Below are 20632 nucleotides of genomic sequence, written 5' to 3'. Positions count from 1 at the left end.
TCAACTGTGAGTAGACATTTGCATTAATATAAAAGCACTTACATCCCTGGAAGCTGATTGACAGGGCTATAGAGTAACATCACGCCCGGAACTATTGACCCGGTGGCCCAAATCTGTCCCGAGAATGGCATCAAAGTGGCCCGCCTATTTAGTTTCATATGGAAAAGGGGTTCTGGTGGCACTGCGGAACCCAAATTATGGCAGTGAATAGGTTTTGCAAGATACTAACTAACTTCTCTGTGACATTCAACCTTAATTAAATGTAAATTACTAAACTAGTAATTTTTTAAATACATTGAAATACATTCTACCGCTTATCCTCATGAGGGTCGCGGGGGGTGCTGGAGCCTATCCCAGCTGTCTTCAGGTGAGAGGTGGGGTGCACCCTGGACTGGTGGCCAGCCAATCACAGGGCACATACGTATAGACAAACAACCATTCACACTCACATTCATACCATACCATAAAGTTACAGTATGGTTTTTACCACTATTAGAGCCCTCTAAACAAACACTAACACCCCTATAGTCAGCTTTACACTCGCATTACATGGAAACTTACACATTAGCATTAGTCTTTTAGCGAGAGGCGGGGTACACCCTGGACTGGTGGCCAGCCAATCACGGGGCACATATAGACAAACAACCATTCACACTCACATTCATACCTATGGACAATTTGGAGTTGCCAATTAACCTAGCATGTTTTGGAATGTGGGAGGAAACCGGAGTACCCGGAGAAAACCCACGCATGCACGTGGAGAACATGCAAACTCCACGCAGAGATGGTCGAGGGTGGAATTGAACCCGGGTCTCAGTTCCAAATGTGAAATTTGTAAGTAGTTAATGGTGTTATATTAGTAAATAAATAGTTTTTTTCATGTAAAACAACCATTTTTGTGTTGTTTATGCTGGAGCCTATCCCAGCTGTCTTCAGACGAGAGGCGGGGTACACCCTGGACTGGTGGCCAGCCAATCACAGGGCACATATAGACAAACAACCATTCACACTCACATTCATACCTATGGACAATTTGGAGTCGCTAATTAACCTAGCATGTTTTTGGAATGTTTTTTCTCCGGAGTACCTGGAAAAAACCCACGCATGCAGGGGGAGAACATGCAAACTCCACACAGAGATGGCCGAGGGCGGGATTGAACTCGAGTCTCCTAGCTGTGAGGTCTGCGCGGTAACCACTTGTCCGCCGTGCAGCCCCATTAATATTTGGATTTATACATTTAGGCAAATAGGAGCTTGAATTTAGTTACTGTTGAATTTAGTTACTATTTTATAATTGTATTTATAAAAATTACTTAATTATATTATTAATTAAGAGCTAGCAGTTTGCAATTTATTTCATGTAATTTTAAATATCATTAAAACCTTACCATTAAAACATAAAAATCAATGTTTTGCATTGGCTTTAGCTATTTCTATTAGCTATTAGCATTAGCTATTTCAGATGGTCATCACAGTGGTTAACCTACCTCTTGGAAATGCTCAAGTGTTTAAGTCGTGTTTTGTTGTTTTCACATATTTAAGTGGTTAATATATTTTGGTACTTGTGTAACAGTTTAGAATGTATATAAAAAACATGAAATATGAATACAATGTATGCTCTCGTCCTTGTCCGCCATTATAGTGATGTTATATCATTACCAAAGCGGAGACGCCACTCACCATTCTGGATGTCCTTCATGTCAAGATGGATGCTGGACATCAGAATGCCAACAGCCTGAGAACGCTTGTTGCTCAACAGCTTCACCACCTAGAGTCCACAAGAGGGAAAAACATGTGCGGTTAAAGCCACACAGAGAAGAAGTAGCAAAGAAAACACCACATGTAATAATTGATATGTTAGAAGAGACAGGATCATTACTCCCCACGTCTGTGTTTTTTCCTGGTGTGGGAGCAGAACATAAGACGACTGACCACAAACATTTATATAAAATTATAATCCTGTCTCCTTGATTTACGACGTCTCAGTTTTCTTTCCTGTACCACCACCATCGGCATCAATCATCTCCGAGTTGTGACGTGAAATTCAAGTTAAAAACCCGGCGAAGGAAATGATGCGACATTTGACCCCAACTACATAACATTTTGGAACGTCTTCAAAATCAATAAACTCAATAAAAAAGGTTTGGAAAGTCTTCAAAATCAATAAAGTTCTGATATAGAACTTTAGAAAATGATTCATCTGGACACACTCAAAAAAAACGACCAATCATGAAAATTGACTGTATTTTCCCTACAATCAGGTCGAGGTCTGCACGAGTTCTGCAAGAACTGGGGAGCTGCGGTTCATTGATGTGAATGAACATGAATTTCAAGTTAATATTCACACAAATTACCAAATTTTGACATGTTCACTGTTATCTGTAGAGGTGTTGCCAGGTTTATTGGCAACTCAATTTCCGAGATACCCTCCCAGTGAGGATAAGCGGCATAGAAAACTGATGCATGGATGTGTAATTGGATTGGACATAATACTGATGCATATTTTACGTTAATTATGAACATTGCAATCCGTACCATCTAGCAACAATAGGAATGAAGTGTGATGTTCTGTTTATTTGTTTTTAAGTTTCCGTCGTCTTGACATGTTTGCTTGACATTCTGTTCCGTGTTCATGAGGAGTGATGAGTGAAGCTTAAAATGATTTAAAGTCCGCTTAACTGTTTTCAGACCTCCTGGATGAGTATTCCAAAAAAAAAGACAGGGGCCAGATATCTTTGGCACGAACAAAAGGAATTCAAATGTACCCGCAACCACTCCGAGGTTTTTTTTGCAATCGATGTTAAAGTAAGAGTAAAACTTTTATTTTTTGGAGGTTTTTTTACAAGTCGCCCCCCCCCCCCCCCACCCCCGAGTTGGAAGTCACCCATTCCCATGAAATGATTTGCATTCCTGAGAACCGCATTTCCTCTTTACAGATGATCCTACATCCCCGGAACAATATTGTGTTTATTATTTCGTATTGAAGCTGTTAAATACATTAAACATACAAATCTTGACAAGAACATGCTTGAATTGAAGATCAAACATTTCTCCGCTGGCTGATTGATGGAGTAGCCATGACGCGTCCTGGCAAAGGGAGACGCTCAGGCCTCGGAAAACTGAATCATACAGCGAGCACAATGGGAGGAACCACATGGTGAAATACAGCTCCCAGGCTTCAACCCCACTTTCCCCCCACTTACTCCCACTATGGAGTCATTGCCACGGTGAGGTTTCTTTTTCACCGCACGCGAAATACTGGCCGGGTTCCATCATCTGGTCAGAGGAGACTCTGATGGGAGCCAGAGCTCACGGCATATAACAACTGTCACTCTCGCAAGTGGGACAAGATAGGATCCCTGAGGTACACCAAATCATATAAGCTTCACTACAAATCTGCATGAAAAAAAAAAAAGCATACCTGCTTAGCTTTGGATTTGCTGATTGTATCCGAAATGGGCTTTTTCTTTTCTTTTACAGCACTTTTGGAGAACAGTTCCACAAATTCTTCAAAGTCCACAGATGGTTCTTGGATTTGCTCCCATACCAATGAGCCGGCATGTCTGAAATAAAAATGGAATTTTAGTGATGTAACATTTTGCCATTCTAAAACAGTAAATAGGACAGAAAGATATTTCCGTAAGTACTTTCTCAGAACTTCTCAAGGGACAATACTACAGAAATTAAACCACATCCTGGACCATGACACTACCACCACTACGTTTGACTGTAAACAAGACACAATTAGCTTGCGTCTCAGTTGTGTTGATGAAGGAAAATATGTAGCATTGGTGGTCACTGTGCCTGGTCTGAATCATTTTCCGCAAGGTTAGAATCCCTATTGCCTCACACGGCATACGCCTGATCTTTATCTAAAGTGGACGTGTTTCCTCTCAATGTTCTCCTGCATGGAGAATAACTCTTTGCCAGCGATGCGTATCTATCTCCATGTTCTTACTTCTTTGCATGAAGCTGAATGCGTGTCCAGTAGAGGGGCTTCATTGGCTTGGGGGGCTCGATCATTGCCTTGGCAGGGGCGGCTTCCTGCATCGTCATGGGGAACATGGGGCCCGGTGGTGGTGGGGGGCCAAGGCCCGGGGGCGGTGGCGGAGGTGGGGGGCCCATCATGCCAGGTGGCGGGGGCGGTGGAGGGGGGCCCGTACCTGGCAGTGGGGGAGGAGGTGGAGCTCCAAAACCAGGAGGCGGTGGCGGTGGTGGTGGTGGGGGAGGTGGGCAAGGTGCTGAGCCAGGTAATGGTGGCGGAGGAGGGGGGCAAGGTGCTGACCCAGGTAAGGGTGGCGGAGGTGGAGGAGGGGGGCAAGGTGCTGACCCAGGTAAAGGTGGCGGAGGTGGCACAGTCTGCTGCTTCTGTTGGCACGTACAGACAAAGCCCACCTCCGCATCCAACTTATCCTTCACCGGTGACGTCTGGACAAACACCTCCTGCGCCCTCACCCCCGAGCCGCCGCCCTCCGCCTTGTCCCCGCTGGCCTGATGACCCTGCAGCACGGCCATCTTCACACGGAGGTCGTGGATGGTCTTCTCCAGCTGTGATATGATGCTGCCTTCATCCTCGGAGGAAGACTGAGCTGACTTCAACCTGCTGGGATCCGACTGTCAAAATAAAAGATAACATTGAGAATTATATTGTTTCAATATTTAATAAGTGATATCTGGACATGTTTTTCCTATGTTTATTTTCCACATGAAAAGGGCTAACTGTAAACTACATATAAGTCAACAAAGTCCATAACGTCTAGACTATCAGACCTCATGGCTCCAGAGGGGATGAGGGGGATACCGAGAGATTTCACCCCAGAGACATGGAGCCTCCTTGGGCTTCAAATGAGAAAAAGAGGGTCGCTCTTACACAGTCTCAAATTCTGTGGTCGCATCAAAAATAATCCTTTTATTAAAAGGTCCCATATCAGGCAAAATGGACTTCGGAATAATGTCCTAAGACTCGCAAACATGTGAAAAATCCCTTCCACTTGAGCGAAAAGTCGTTCAAGCGCTCCCTTTTGAAGTTGGCTCTCTTCATGACATCATGAAGGAAAAACGTCCGACCTCATAGCATGATTCTGCCTCTGACTGCAAAGGATAAATTTGTTATATATTAGCATGCTGAATGCACGCACCCTTGCTAGCACATGCATACACTTATATACAATGAATACATTAATTTGCACCACTATATTTTTGCATGCTAGCTTTTTTTATCGCTATTACGTAGCATAGGTTACTTAAGTGGTTGCGTGTTGTATTGCACACAATCACACATACAGTCAATGTCGTGCTAGGATGCTTGGAGGTATTTACGAGTGGAAAGCACAGATAAAGCCAGTGCAGCCCAGCATACGATGCATTGCCATGGTAACGTATGCCAAAAGGCGATATCATAGACTGCCCTTCCTTTTTCCCGGAAGGAAGTAGGGACAATATAAGGATTATTTTAAGATAAGAGTTGGAAATTGGTCAGTTTCCTGCGCTAATATTTGGATGAAAAAAATATTATTTTTGCTACATGTTAAAATAAAGCCTGTGCTAATTATCTATCAGATGTGGATCTGTTAATGTAATGGTTTTCTTAAAATAAGCTAACCTTGCATGATGCTGCTGTTAATATAAGCAGTGTAGCTCACATAGCTAGGCTAGTGTTGCTAATGCTAATGTTTGTGTCCTCTTTCCTGCTGTTTTTATGTGATATATGGCATATATTATGTTCCAGTGTGTATGTAAAAACTGGATCAAGTGCAAAATAGCACTTCTTGGAGACACACACTCATTAAAAAACTCATTAGCATTAAAGCTACACACACAAACATGGCGTTTTCCCAGTTGGGCTTGCTAATAGCACTTTTAAATTGTTTATATTGCCACACCACTTTTTCAAAACACTGTTGTGGAAGCTTTGAAATATATTGTACAACATTGTGTGTTGTATTGTACAAAATTGTGTAAATTAAATGTATTTATGTGTGTGAATTTTAATATTTCTTGAATTAAACAAGCAGAGGTAGCTTGTGGTCGTTCTAGCTAGACAAGCCTGACCTCTGGTGGACAAAGTAATAATTGCAGTTATAATCTCGTTTGAAATTATGTTGTCAAGTTAATAGTCAATACGGAGTGAAGGAGGTAAATTAATATTTATGCAGAATTAATGCAACATAAGCATCATCCAAATTAGTTTACTATTCTTGCTAACACGCTGTATATGTTCTTTACCTGCGGGTGAGGTGTTGCTCCTGCTGTGGTCTTGGTCTGCAAAGGTGATCTGGAATTCTGCACTCTGGTGGGTGTTCTACCCCCATAAAGCTCCCACAGATGTGAGGACACTGGCAAGCCCACCGTGGCCCAGGTGTACAGCTGCTCCCCCTGCGTGAATTTAAAAGAATAATTACTTCCACCCCTTTTACCATGGCAAACGGTAACATTATGCTATTCATTTCCGGGTGAAGGTTCTGTCGTCGAGCCATATAGCGAACAAGCTAGCTAGCTAGCTCATAAGCTAAACGGCAAGCTAGCTTAACTTTTTACCAGCTAGTTTCAAACACTATAATCATTAAACACCAATAAATACACAAAAACAAAACAAACCAAACTATCACTATTTAGCTAGTATTGAGCGAGTAGTTTGAGTGAGTTAACAAGCTAACAAGCTAAAATGCTAACCCACCATCAAGCTAAACATCTCCAACTTTATTTTAGCAAGCATTTTTCAAATTTAGACTACTAAATCTTCATTAAAAAAATCAACATAAAGAATGACAGGTGGCAACGGATACTTTGGTATTTTGTAAAGGAGATATGCTAAGAATTTATAAGAAAAAAATAGCATCTTTGTGATATACTGTAGGTGAAAAAGCATTATTAGTATCAATTTCAATCTTTGCTGTTTTTCCATTTTTGCTGCTTTTTTTATTTTCCAAATATTTCACCTTTCTTAAATAATCTTCATGTATTTTATTTTCATAATTTTATTATTTTTATGTATAATATATAGTATAATAATATTATATAATATATTATATAATATAATATGACTTAATTAAATATTTTGAAAATATTTCTGCCTTAGGTTACTCAAATTAAGTTATTTTTCCTCATAATATTACATTATTAATTTCATTTTAATTTCAGTCTTTGCTTTGTTTTTTCATTTTTGCTGCTTCTTTATTTTCCAAATATTTCACCTTTCTTAAATAATCTTCATATATTTTATTTTCATAATTTTATTATTTTTATGTATATATATAGTATAATAATATTATATAATATATTATATAATATAATATGACTTACAAAAATATTTTGAAAATATTTCTGCCTTAGGTTACTCAAATTAAGTCATTTTTCCTCATATTACATTATGGCAAAAAGGGAGTTTTTACATGTTTTCCCTTTTTTCCTGGGGAAGATCACGCTGCGCTGCATGGAGGCACGTGTGTAGCTGTTACATAACATGGTCAGCAGATGGTCTACGCAAGCATTGCTGATTGGGACTGTGTGTGTGTGTGTGTGTGTGTGAGAGCGAGAGAGAGAGAGAGAGAGAGAGAGTGGGTGTTTGCAGACTTTTAATCCACTCATGTGTGCATAAACCATCAACATGGACCACTGTCTCCTTTTGTGTAAGAAGAATGCACCACACACACAGACGACTTGACATTAAAAGGGAAATAGTGTGCATGGTTGTGGTCTTTATGTATGCTGATGTTGTGTTTTAGATGCCGTTCATGTGGGGGAAGTGCATGCGTGTAACGTGTACAGTATTTTGCATGAGGGATAAAGGATAAACAACACACTCACTCACTAGCCGCAAGCAACAATGTGACCACAACAAGCTTAGCGTTTGCATGCCAACGTTCTAATATTCCTGCCAGGGTGAAAATTAAAAAGCCAAAATCATGAAGTCATTTGTTGGTTTTGCATTGCAGAAGTGAAGAGATTGAAGTTGGGGGGGGGAGCAAAACATTTCTGATAATTGCTTTTAAAACTGTTCTGATTATGTTTTAGAAAAAATCTGACAAAGTGTAAATAATAAATTCTGTCAAAAAGTGTTTGTACACAAAAGTGTAGAAATGAAAAAGTTTAATTTCTGAAGCACTTATTCTTAAATATTTTTGATTTTTTTTTTATTTGAGAAAATGGGTGTAGAAAATTTCTAAAAAGGTTTTACAACATTTCCCTACAGAGTAAATAGTTTAGAATATTTAGAGAAATATTTTTTTTAATGTTCGAAAAAAAATGTAGGCAATTTCAGAAAAACATTTGAAAATGTTTTAGAAAAATTCTGACAAGTGTAAAATAAATTCTAGGAAAAATTTCTACACAACGTGTAGACAATTTTTTTAAGATGTTATTGAAAAATGTTCATGGAAAGTATGGAAAACTTCCAAAAAAGTTATTCTTGAAAATTTCCTAGAAGAAAATTCTAGAAAAACTATAGACATTTTATTTAAAAAATACAAATCTGTATATAATTTCAGAAAAAAACATCTGAAAATGTATTTGAAAAATTCTGACAAGTGTAAAACAAATTCAGAAAAAAATTATAAAATTTAAACATAAGTGTCGAAAATTTCCGAAGAAGTTACAGAAAAATTCTCAAGAAAATTTTAGAATTATGTTGAAAGCGTTTGAGAGAAAGAGACATCTGGTGGTATGAAATTGTATGAAATGTCCTTGTTCTCATCATATTTTTTCGATTCGTTTTTAATGCAAGTTCCCTGTGAAAGGCTAACCTAAAGTTCTTCAAAATGTAGAATCCGAAACGTTTCGATTATCATTCATGTCACAGCACATATCGTCGTTGTATGGTGAATTATTAGTATTACTTACATTGAAAGTTGGCTTGGTGTCACCGCTGTTGTCACTGAAGGGATGCAGCAGACCTTGAGTCAACATCCTCTGACACATTTCCTTGGCCTGCTCCTCCGAGGAGCCGTCCTCCTGACTCATACACAACCTGTCCACCAGAGAGCGGCCTGGAAACACACAAACACATCACTGACGTCACTTTCCAACTGTTTAAACATTTGCTTCGTGCTAATGAAACACCTGCACGCTTCCTTCCATATGAGGTGATGGTGTTAATTGTGCAGATCCGGTTCATCACCATCCTACAGAAATGGAACGCTTATAACCGTATAGATCAATTTTAGTTTTATAAAAATACTATTAAAAATCATCTGTATGCTTGATTGTGACAGCATTCTTATTAATCGAGTAATATTTGGCTCGGGTTGAATTACAACAGCGTCAGTTGATGCTCCTGGAAAAGCCGTGGCAAATTGTTTGGGCTTTCCTTTCACTGCCATTTCTTCTCTCCTCAGGGCTGCATGTGACCTGGAAAACTGTCCAAATTCAGCAGCATCACGTGCAGGCAAAGAATGGCCAGACAAATCCTCACACACTCTCTCTGGATGCTTGATCTGGTACGCCTAAATCCGACTCATGCACCCTAGCAAAAGGGGAAAAAAATACTTATATCTTAATAGGGATGTCCGATATGGTCCAACTTTCAGTTTCTGATATCGATATCAGCAAATAATACCGATATGTGTGACATGACATAGCTCCTGTGATGGAATGAACACCTATGTTGTATACATTATATATATTTTCAATATTGGTTTTCATGATAATGATATTTTTCATGATATTTATGATATTATTATTATATTATTTAATAATAATTGACACTTACTATGGTACCCATTATGGTACTTCGGTACGGGGTGCATTACTTAAAAATAAATAAAAAAAAAAACTTAAATTTCTATTATGAAAGCAGGAAGTGAACAAATGTAACAGTTACTGATTGTAAAAAAGTACCAGATGGAGGGGTAGGATTTAATAAGCTTTGCTTCTTCCTACTCCTTTTGGACATGTGGAACTGTGAACTGATTATGTGATGCATTCAATTGTAATCTGATGCATGTTCAAATGAAATTAAACCATTAACATTACCATAATTTTTCTGCTGATATCAGGCCGATAATTATCTGACATCCTAAATTTTTACACTATTTTATGAACAGGACGATAAATGACAGGGCAGTTGACAGTTGTATTTATTTGTATGTATTGATACATACAAATATATCAATATATATATATTGATACATACTGGGGGGACACTATTGTGCTTCATAACAGGGAAGCGTGGTTTGCCATAATGAATGAATGAATGAATGAAAGTGAATGTAACCTAATATTTTGATATATCATTATTACAAAAAAATACCTTTATTTTTCTGTCCCACCTGATGAAATGTGAACTGATGTCATGTCATGACTCATACTTATCATGAGGATAAACTGTCACTTTGCTTTAGCATCCCCCAGTGGTGCATTCTGGGTAAATGTGTGTGTGTTTTAGTGTCATCGTGGTCGTCATTTTGTGGGACAGACCGATACAGACAATGGCGGGCAGCTGAGCTCATCAAATGAAGCAAGGATCGGAACAAGGTAGCATTGTTTTAGGAGACACAGGCCTTATTAAAGACTCCTTCATAGGGAGCTTACACTGTTTCCTTTCTGCTTCACTGCTCATTTTCCTGCAGTGAACCGCTTCATAATGTGATGATCACATTTTTTTTCCCGTAATATAATTGCATAAGGGAGTCTGACTCGGATAAAAAAAATTATTCTGCGGTAAATTTAATGTAAAATTGCATAAAAAGTAAAGCACATTATTACACTCACCCAATAATGACATATTACCCGTATAAAGAGGCACCAGACGTCTTCAGGGGAGGTGCATAGATTGAAAAAATAAATAAATATTTTTTTTTAACCTGCTAAACTTCATATATGTTTAAAAAGTCAAATAAATACATTTTTAGTTCCTACAGTGAGTTTAAAAGTGGTCATGATTTCAGTAGTCAGGCATATCTAAATATATAGTATCTATATTAGCACATTATGTGCTATATATATCATTATATTGATACTTACTATGGTACCCATTATGTCATTATGTATGGTCATATCACCTCGTACTTCGGTATGAGGTGCATTATTAAAAAAAAAAAAACAAAAAAAAATTATGGAAAGCAGGAAGTGAACAAATGTAACAGTTACTGATTGTAAAAGTACCAGATGAAGGGGTAGGATTTAATAAGCTTTGCTTCTTCCTACTCCTTTTGGACATGTGGAACTGTGAACTGATTATGTGATGCATTCAATTGTAATCTGATGCATGTTCAAATGAAATTAAACCATTACCATTGCCATAATATCTACCCTTCTTTCAGTACCTGCATACAGGTACATACAGTATAGTTCCCCAACTGGTATTTCTACAAGTTACTATACACAAATATTTGTTACAATGGCTTCCTTAGCGGTACTTCCTGTCAGACACGCCTCCTCATGCTTCTTCATTCACTCACTCACATTCAATATCCAATAGGCCCCGCCTACTTGGTTCCTCAAGTACCTCCTAGTCCCTCAAAGCTGAACCAGAAACACTAACAAGACTAGACATACAGTACTTCATCACGACTCACCTGAGAAGATGTCCAGGTAAGATGCTGTTGCCCTGGAGGACCTGGAGTGTCCATACTGGGCCCTCCTGGAACCCAGCGTCCAGTAAGCCCCACTCTTCTCTGAAGTCTCCTGCTCCGAGAACTCAGCTCCAGCTCCATCTTGTCCGGCGGACCAGTCGGCAGAGGTGCCGAGCGGCCCTGCGATGGAGCTGGACCTTTGCTTGCGTCCCCGGCCTACCTGGGCGTCGCCTGGTTCGGCTGGGTCTATTCTCCTGGGCACGCAGGGGCTGGTGAGGGGGGATGCAATAGGCGAGGTGAGTTGCCTGGTGGTGGTCTTCACGTAGGAGGGGTGCACTGGGGGGTAGAGTTTAACAGTGGACGGGGACATGGTGGAAGCTGGTCTCGGCTGAGAACTAGACGGACTCTCGGTCGGAAGCTGGCTTATTGATAAACTGTTCTTCTTCCGAAGCGACAGGAAGTCCTGTCTGCCGTCATCTTCCACTGGCGCCATGAACAGATCCGAACTGCTTGCGCTCTTGTGAGGACTAGCACCCACAGGTTCCACCCGAACGCATGGCACACCCGGGTATTTGCTTTGAGATGCCCAGTTTTCTTGACCGGCGTCGTCCTCGGCGCTCTCGTAGGAAGTAGTGGTGGTCAAAGTGTCCGGGAAGCTGTAGGTGCTGTTGGTTTTTGGGAAGAGGCTTCCACTGCTCCTCTCAGTGTCCGGCACCGACGACGGTCCACTTTCACTCAGCGATCCAGGCACTGATGAATCTCTTGACATCGGCGTGCTCTCCGTTGTGTTCCTCTGAGAGTCCTTGTCAAAGCTGAAAGCCTGATGGGATAGAAGCTTGGTTTGGCCTCCTTGGAAAGTGGACCCCTGAGTCAGAACCCCGTCACCCGATTGGATCTTCATGGCTTGCTGGATGTCAGACAACAGATCCTCGTTGTCAGTTGGTGCCGAGTGAAAACTGTAGAGGTCTACATCCGATCCGGAGCTGGTCTTTCGGCACATGTCATCCAGGATGGATTGCTGGCTTCCTGCGGTCAAGCGGCTTAGCTCACTTTCCGACAACATTCCCATCTCGTCAGCTGACTGGCTGGCTCCTTGCTTAAGGCCTGCATTTCCTGACCTCTCGTCCTCCAGCAAGTCATCCTTGGACAAAGCCTTGGCCTTGGAACTTTTCCTGATTTTCATCCCGGAGAAAACAGAAACCTTGGAATCTGACTTGGATTTCTTTTGCTCCCCACCTGCTTTGCTCGCCTTGTTGGATTTTTTGGATTTCTTATCCACTTCCCCGGAGTCGCACCCGCCATCCTTTCCCCCTCCGCCGTTACCTCCTTTCTTCTGCTTGGCCTCCTGGTTGCCCATGCTCCGGAGCAGGCGCACACCCCTGGCTAGGAGGCCGTGCTGCTGGGGTCGAGGCTGGCCATGACTCCGGGGATCCTCCCGGGATCCTCTGCTTAATCCCGTCTGCTTCCCCGGCAGAGCTGGAGGCAGCTGTGAGGATGATGCTGATGCTGAGAGGAGGCGGAGACTGGCGGTGACAGCCTCGGCCTCGCTGCCGTTCACTCCTCTCTCTCCACCCCTCCCTGTCAGGGGTCTCCTCTCCTTTTGCCCCTCCCTCTTATCCCCGCCTGCTCCCGTCCAGTCAGATCTGTTGCATAACGGGCTGCTGTTGGAGCGAGCGAGTCGCTGATCCCTGGCAGGGGAATGCTTGGGATGCTCAGAAAGGATCTGAACATGGGGCTGAGATTGTTGTTGTCTACGCAGGACGTTGGTGGCGCTGCTTTTCCTCCTGTCCTTGAAGGTGCTGGTGAAGAAACTCTCCTTCAGAAAGGGCACTTGGGTCTCCACCGTCTTAATAGTGTGCATGGTGACCGGTGTGGTGTCATCCAGGGGGGAGGACGACCGAAGCGGGCTGAAGGAACACAAGTTTAGATGAATGAGTTTATTGTCAGACAAGACAAATATGAAAAAGGCTGTTGCTTACTGGCAACTTCTACCAATAAAATTAAAATAAATGAAAAATAATCAAAATTAAAAATAAGGATATCAATTGTTCATTCATTAGTTCATTTTCTACCGTTTATCCTCAGGAGGGTCATGGGGGGTGCTGGAGCCTATCCCAGCTGTCTTCGGGCGAGAGGTGGGGTACACCCTGGGCTGGTGGCCAGCCAATCACAGGACACATATAGACAAACAACCATTCACACTCACATTCATACCTATGGACAATTTGGAGTCGCCAATTAACCAAAGTTGAAATATTAAAGAAGTTGCCATAAAGTTGTAATATAATGATAAACCAACTAAATCTAGAATTACAGTAGCTTTGGGAATGTTAAATATTAAAGAAATATTATGGGAACTAAGTCCAAATATTAGAAGAAGAACATGTAGTACGAAGATTCATTCATTCATTTTCTACCCCTTTGAGAGTCACGGGGGTTGCTGGAGCCTATCCCAGCTGTCTTTGAACGAGAGGCGGGGTACACCCTGGACTGGTGGCCAGCCAATCACAGGGCACATATAGACAAACAACCATTCACACTCACATTCATACCTATGGACAATTTGGAGTCGCTAATTAACCTAGCATGTTTTTGGAATGTGGGAGGAAACCGGAGTACCCGTAGAAAACCCACACAGAGAGTGGGACTGAACTCAGGTCTCCTAGCTGTGAGGTCTGCACGCCAACCACTCAACCACCGTGCAGCGATCTCAATTGTTATTTCTCCAAAAACATATACCATACAATTTAAATAATAGTATTAATAACTCTATTATTTATTATTTTGTGGGGATTTTTCTTGCACACAATTGAATAATAATATTTTAACTCTTATTTCAAAATGTAAAAAAAAACAAACAGATGAGAATTAGTGATTTATTTATGATTTCTTGTTAACTGACACACCAGAAACATATTTGAACTGCACAAGAAAATATGATTTAAACATGAATCTGCCATTAGTGTAAAACCAAAGTGCTCATTGAAGAATATCTCACGGTAAAAGCATCCAATTTATGTTATTTAGATGTCAGCTGACACATCCAAAACCACATAAATCCAAACAACTGCTACTTGTTGGCACATTTTCACAAAATATTTGGCACAATTGATTCATATACTTGATGCAGTAGGGAGATCACGTCTTTGGGTGTGGTGCAGGAAAACCAAAGTACTACTACTCAACCTTTCAGTGTTTTTTTTTAGTATGAATTCAAGCAAAACATCTGCAGAGATGATAAATAAAACATAAACACTCCCAAAGTATCATTGTCAGATTTACACAAGAAGGTCAACTGTAAAAGTTTGGACACTCCAGCAACACTCCTGATTGACGCTTATTCTTCAGCACATCCAAGCATCTAGTCAACTTACTTATATATATATATGATATACTTATATATCAGATGAAGGATACATGAAATAAAAATACATAAAAAAGGAGAGAACTTGCCTGAATGCAGTGAACGGAGCGAAGACAACCAGACAAACAAATGTTTGTCCTCTTCTAGGAGACGCTCCTCTGCCATGGGTCACATGAAGTTGGTATTTGCTTCATCACATGTCTGCCGTCATCATCATCATCATCTGTCCCTGCAGCAGGACCCCCTCCCTACTCCTTACTTGGACTTGTCACAAGTACTATTTATTGTTATTTGTCCTTTTCACACCGTTGGTGGAGTGTTACATTGCAAAAAGGTGGTGATATATGTCATGGCCGACATAAAGCGATAAGCCGCATTGACAAAGTGGTGTCAATCACAGCCTGTTGTCTCCTTTTAAAGGACAACCCCCAAATTAGGACACAGGTGGCAGGTGTGTTCTCTCTACTGACAGCAAACAAAGCAATCATCCTGATCGATGAATTAACATATTAACATAATATGCAAACCTAGGCCCATTATGAACATAGTATGACATATGGCACATTTTACAATTACAATTAAACAACAAAAAAGGAAACAATGGAGAAAAAAATACATAACATTAAATTTGTCTTATATATATATTTTTTTTTTTTATATATTTTTTTTATTTTGTCATAGTGACCATAATTTTAACAAAACAAAACAAAAAAATATATAGATATATGCTGAAAAATCTAATGATGTGGTGACCATTTTTTAAACAAAAAATATATATAAATATATATATATACATTTTCATATATATATATGTTTTAAACTTATTTAAAAATATGGTCACCATATTTTTAAACAAATAAAAACCTATTTTTTTATTTGATTTTATATATATATATATAATGCATTTTATTTGTATAGCGCGTTTCAAAATACTCAGATGCTTTACATAAAAAATGGAGTTGAATAAAAGCAAGTAAACAGAGTAAAAGATACATTAAAATACAACATTCATTCGTTTATACACAGCTAAAACATGGGTAAAAGTATATATATATATATATATATATATATATATATATATATATATATATATATATATATATATATACACACATATATATGTATATATATATATATATACATATTTTTAACTTGTTTAAAATATGCTCACCATATTTTTAAACAAATAAAAAATATATATCATATATATTTTTTAATTTAATAATATTTTTTTTAAAAAATCTCTCTCTCTCTCTCTCTCTCTATATTATATCTATATATCTATATTTATAAATAATATATATATATATAAATATATACATATTTTGTTATGAAAATAAAAGTAAATTAAGTCTTTATACCAGTCATTATATTGTCAAAATGAGGCGACAGATCATCTTTGACTGTTTATTGACTTAAAATGATTGGCATACTTTAACGTAACAAAACAAAACAAACTTGTGTTCACCATGTTTACATTCCCAGTACTTATGACCAAAATGTTCTTCAGAAAAGTCTTTGTGATGGGTGCATATCAAATACCAAGTGACAAAATGGTTTGAACATCTTTTTTTTTTTGCACACAGTACATAAACAGTAGAAGGGCAGCTGTCAATTGTACAATACTCAAAAGTATACACTTTATTTTAAAGATGGCAGTTGTCAATCAAAATGTCCCTTATCAGATTTTTAAAAGTTTCAAATGCTGTACCGTAATCAGCCACTAGAGGGTAGTAGAGAACTGTAGTCTAAAGTTGACCATTTTTATAAACAATCTTCAGTGCGAATTTAAATGAATTATGTGCAGTAAAGTAAACCAGAAACGTAATAATAATTCCCCGCCCTGTTTAATCACTAGTATAGTTTATTAAATAATGTGAACACTGGTTTCACTTGGGCTGAATGGGCTGGTGAGAACTGTAGGTCCCTCCGTCGCCACAAGAGGCCGCTGTTGCTCCAGCCAAATAACAACTGCACTCGTCATTCAATTAACACCGCTTTGTCGTCGACATCAACGTTAGCGTCAACACAAATTGACATTTTAGTGTGTGGGTCAGAAAAGTACACATAACAGAATACCATCATTGTATATTCACAACTGCGTACAGGAAAAAGTACAAGAACACAACCAAGACTCGTCGTCACATTGAACACAGGAGCAGTTCACTGACGGTGCGGAATATTCACAACTCATATTCATCATTTGAAGACTGGCTCAAAAGGTTCAAGAATATTAATTTAAAAAAAAATAGCACAAAAAATAAAAAAAATTCTGCACAAATGTAGAATATTTTATACCCCATAAAACACAACTTGTACCGAAGCAGGAAGGCAATGTACAGGAGATGTGATGGTCAGTGAACACAACACAGTTCTAGTTCTTTCATTCACACCAAGTTGTGTTTAAAAGCACTCTGCACGTTACAAATGTAGCTAGCGACAAAAAGAGGAAAGATTTAATTGTGTGACGACCGTTTAGCCTCCTTCAGTCAATTGCACTTAAATACTTCACCCGCCGACAAGTTCCGTTGAAAGCCCTTTTCTAGAACACATGAACTGGACTGGTCCTCCAAGACAAAATGTTCTTGTGGAGCACCTGTAGCATAAACATGGACGTACATCCAAACTTGCTATGGTGGACGAGACTCTTTAAGGAAGCCTCTTGCTTTCATTCCAACGTCAACATCTTTTTACGTGGACTCCCTGGGAATCCTCCTATGGAAGATCACTGACTGCCTCTGCTGGAACTGCTGCTTCCTCCGCCTTTTCTGGTCCCAGCGGCACAGCAGTATCATCTTGAAGGTGGTGCGGAAGGTCTTGTTGCACAGGGCGTAGCACATTGGATTGACGGTGCTGTTGACGTAGCATAACCAGTAGCCAACCGCCCATATCGTGTCCGGGATGCAGCCCTTGCAGAAGGCGTTGATGAGGACCATGATGTTGTACGGCGTCCACGTGATGATGAATGCAAAGAGGATGGCACTGAGGGTCTGGGCGGCTTTCTTCTCCTTCACTAAGGACATGCGTTTCCTCTTGGAGATCTGAGTCCGAGCTCTAGCGGCAAAACGCTTAGCAAGAGCTGCCTCCTTGAAGGACATGGGGACAGTGGGGGATTTGGTGGCGGCGCCAGTAGTCATGGTGGGGTCGGTGGACGTGGTTGCCGCCCCATCCGCAGAGTTATGCGTCGCCTGGATAGCCGGCATGGACTGAATCTTGCGGGAACAGAAGCGTTGGTGGTAGCTGTTTTCTGCATTGGGACTAGTTCTGTCGAGGTTGTCTTCCGCCCCTTTAAGTGGGTCCTGTTCTGAGGCTTCATCCAGGTCTTCACAGGAAGTGAGCTGGGAATCGACAGCAGCTTTGATACCAGGAAGGCTGAGAACGATAGAGAAGATAGTATGGCCGTCTCTACCGCTGCAGTCTTCATCGTCAGATGACCCGGACTGTTCAAGTGAGACTGCGTTGTCGTTGTTGTTCCAGCTGTCGCTACTGCTCTGATCCGGATCGCCCTCGCCTTGTCGGATACTACCAGGTCTCCAGGATCTAACCCCGGACCAGCAATGGAGCCGACTGACAAGCTCCCGACAGGCGCTTCTTCTTTGGGACAATCTGGTCAGCTCATAGCTGCTGCAGCTTCTGGAACTGCCAGTTTGACGGGCAAAACGGGCTCTGTCCACACCGCCGTTCTTCGCCGCTATCCCACCACCACGAGCCCCCGAACCCTGCAGTCCTGCTAACTCTTTGGAGCGGTTCTCCGTCTCCTTATAGATGCGCCAATAAAGGACGCTCATAATGGTGACAGGAAGGTAGAAAGCCGCCATGGCAGTGCAGAAGGTGATGGTGGGTTGCTGGAGGAATTGAATGTAGCATTTATCTGGCGGCACCGTCCTTTGGCCTTCAAAGTACTGCCACAAGAGGATGGCGGGCGCCCACAGAACCAGGGACACAAACCAGGCCAATCCGATCATGATCCCGGCTCGCTTTGTCGTTCGTTTAGCCCGATAAGTCAGAGGCCTGGTTACGGAAAAGTAGCGGTCAAAGCTAATGACCAGAAGGTTCATCACTGATGCGTTGCTGGCGACATAGTCGATAGCCAGCCACAGGTCGCAGGCCCAATTCCCCAATGCCCAGTACCCCATCACGAGATACGCTGTGTAGAGGTTCATCGAGATCACCCCAATGATGAGGTCGGCCACGGCCAAGCTCAGCAGGAAGTAGTTATTCACGGTCTTTAGCTGACGGTTCACCTTGAAGGACACCACCACCAGGATGTTCCCAATGATGGTGACCAGGGAGAGCATCCCTGTCAGCAGCACGATGAGGACCACCTGCCACACGGTGTGCCCACCCAAAGGATCCGGAGCTGACGTTTCATTGCCAGGCTGTAATCCCGAGGTGATGTTGAAGAGGGAAACGACGGAGGAGGAGTTGTCACCCAGGGCGTTCGGGTGGACAACCAACCAGGATAATGTTCCTGCTTGGTGGAGAGCGTTGGATTGTGGGTGAGATCCCGCAGAGGGTGGCAAGGTTTCGGGAATCAGGAAGAGACCAGGGTTTGTGCTGTTGGAGGTCATTGTTATGTCCGGGCATATTCTGAAAAGAGAGAAACGGTGCAAAGGGACAGAGAAATTGGTTAGACGACAAGTCTTCACATGTCTGTCAAATGGAGAGCAGTACTTTATTTTGGTTTTATGATACATTGGTCAACTTCCTTTTATGCATGCATGACAGTTAATAATGTTTCTTAAACCATTGCATGTACACTATACGTATATAAACTATTTCAAAATGACAGCGAGGGAGCATTTGCCCTGTTTTACTTTTATTTAGTTATATTTTATAGTGGGCTACTTCTTTTTACGCTTCGTATTACCATCTGTTTACACTTGTTCTCTTGGAGAACCTATTAAAGGCCAGTAGATTACTTTATCGCTCGGTAAACGCCATTCTGCTTCCTTTTCATCACATGTCTGTCAAATGGAGAGCAGTTTTACTTTATTTTGGTTTTATTTTACATTGGTCAACTTCCTTTTATGCATGCATGACAGTTAATAACGTTTCTTAAAGCATTGCATGTACACTATACCTATATAAACTTTTTCAAAATGACAGCAAGGGAGCATTTGCTTTGTTTTACTTTTATTTAGTTATATTTTACAGTGGGCTACTTCTTTTTACGCTTTGTACTACCATCTGTTTACACTTGTTCTCTTAGAGAACCTATTAAAAGCCAGTAGATTACTTTATCGCTCTGGAAACACCATCCTGCTTCCTTTTCATCACATGTCTGTCAAATGGAGAGCAATTTTACTTTATTTTGGTTTTATGATACATTGGTCAACTTCCTTTTATGCATGCATGACAGTTAATAACGTTTCTTAATGCATTGCCTATTCACTATATTTATATTCACTCTTTCAAAATGACAGCGAGGGAGCATTTGCTTTGTTTTACTTTTATTTAGTTATATTTTACAGTGGAGTACTTCTTTTTACGCTTTGTACTACCATCTGTTTACACTTGTTCTTTTCGAGAACCTATTAAAGGCCAGTAGATTACTTTATCGCTCTGGAAACACCATCCTGCTTCCTTTTCATCACATGTCTGTCAAATGGAGAGCAGTTTTACTTTATTTTGGTTTTATTTTACATTGGTCAACTTCCTTTTATGCATGCATGACAGTTAATAACGTTTCTTAAAGCATTGCATGTACACTATACCTATATAAACTTTTTCAAAATGACAGCGAGGGAGCATTTGC

General features: G+C 40.6%; 2 protein-coding genes and 1 long non-coding RNA gene across 5 annotated transcripts in view; 1 reads left to right on the top strand and 2 right to left on the bottom strand.

Moving 5' to 3' along the window:
• Positions 1-15270, bottom strand: part of fmn2a (formin 2a) — a 43982-nt gene extending 28712 nt beyond the window's left edge. Inside the window, exons 1-7 of the mRNA XM_058059004.1 lie at positions 14964-15270; positions 11514-13417; positions 8839-8984; positions 6226-6375; positions 3959-4614; positions 3422-3563; positions 1681-1768 (exon numbers count right to left, since the gene is read on the bottom strand). Coding sequence (XP_057914987.1) covers positions 1681-1768; positions 3422-3563; positions 3959-4614; positions 6226-6375; positions 8839-8984; positions 11514-13371 — 3040 coding nt within the window. The 5' untranslated portion in view covers positions 13372-13417; positions 14964-15270. The remainder of the gene's footprint in view (positions 1-1680; positions 1769-3421; positions 3564-3958; positions 4615-6225; positions 6376-8838; positions 8985-11513; positions 13418-14963) is intronic.
• LOC131108179 (uncharacterized) lies at positions 6142-10470 on the top strand. The gene is made up of 3 exons (XR_009120422.1): positions 6142-6427; positions 9333-9434; positions 10382-10470. It is a non-coding gene; the product is annotated as an uncharacterized LOC131108179 (long non-coding RNA).
• Positions 15271-16277: 1007 nt separating the features above from the next.
• chrm3a (cholinergic receptor, muscarinic 3a) overlaps positions 16278-20632 on the bottom strand; it is a 96783-nt gene continuing 92428 nt past the window's right edge. For all 3 annotated transcript variants that reach the window (XM_058059140.1, XM_058059139.1, XM_058059141.1), the window contains one exon: positions 16278-19464. In XM_058059140.1, the coding sequence (XP_057915123.1) occupies positions 17565-19445 (1881 nt within the window). In that variant the 5' untranslated portion in view covers positions 19446-19464 and the 3' untranslated portion in view covers positions 16278-17564. The remainder of the gene's footprint in view (positions 19465-20632) is intronic.

The sequence above is a fragment of the Doryrhamphus excisus genome, chromosome 20 (genome assembly GCF_030265055.1).
Source record: "Doryrhamphus excisus isolate RoL2022-K1 chromosome 20, RoL_Dexc_1.0, whole genome shotgun sequence".
Lineage (NCBI taxonomy): Eukaryota > Metazoa > Chordata > Actinopteri > Syngnathiformes > Syngnathidae > Doryrhamphus > Doryrhamphus excisus.
Note: the sequence above shows the minus strand (reverse complement) of the source record. Positions and strands in the feature narration are given on the sequence as shown.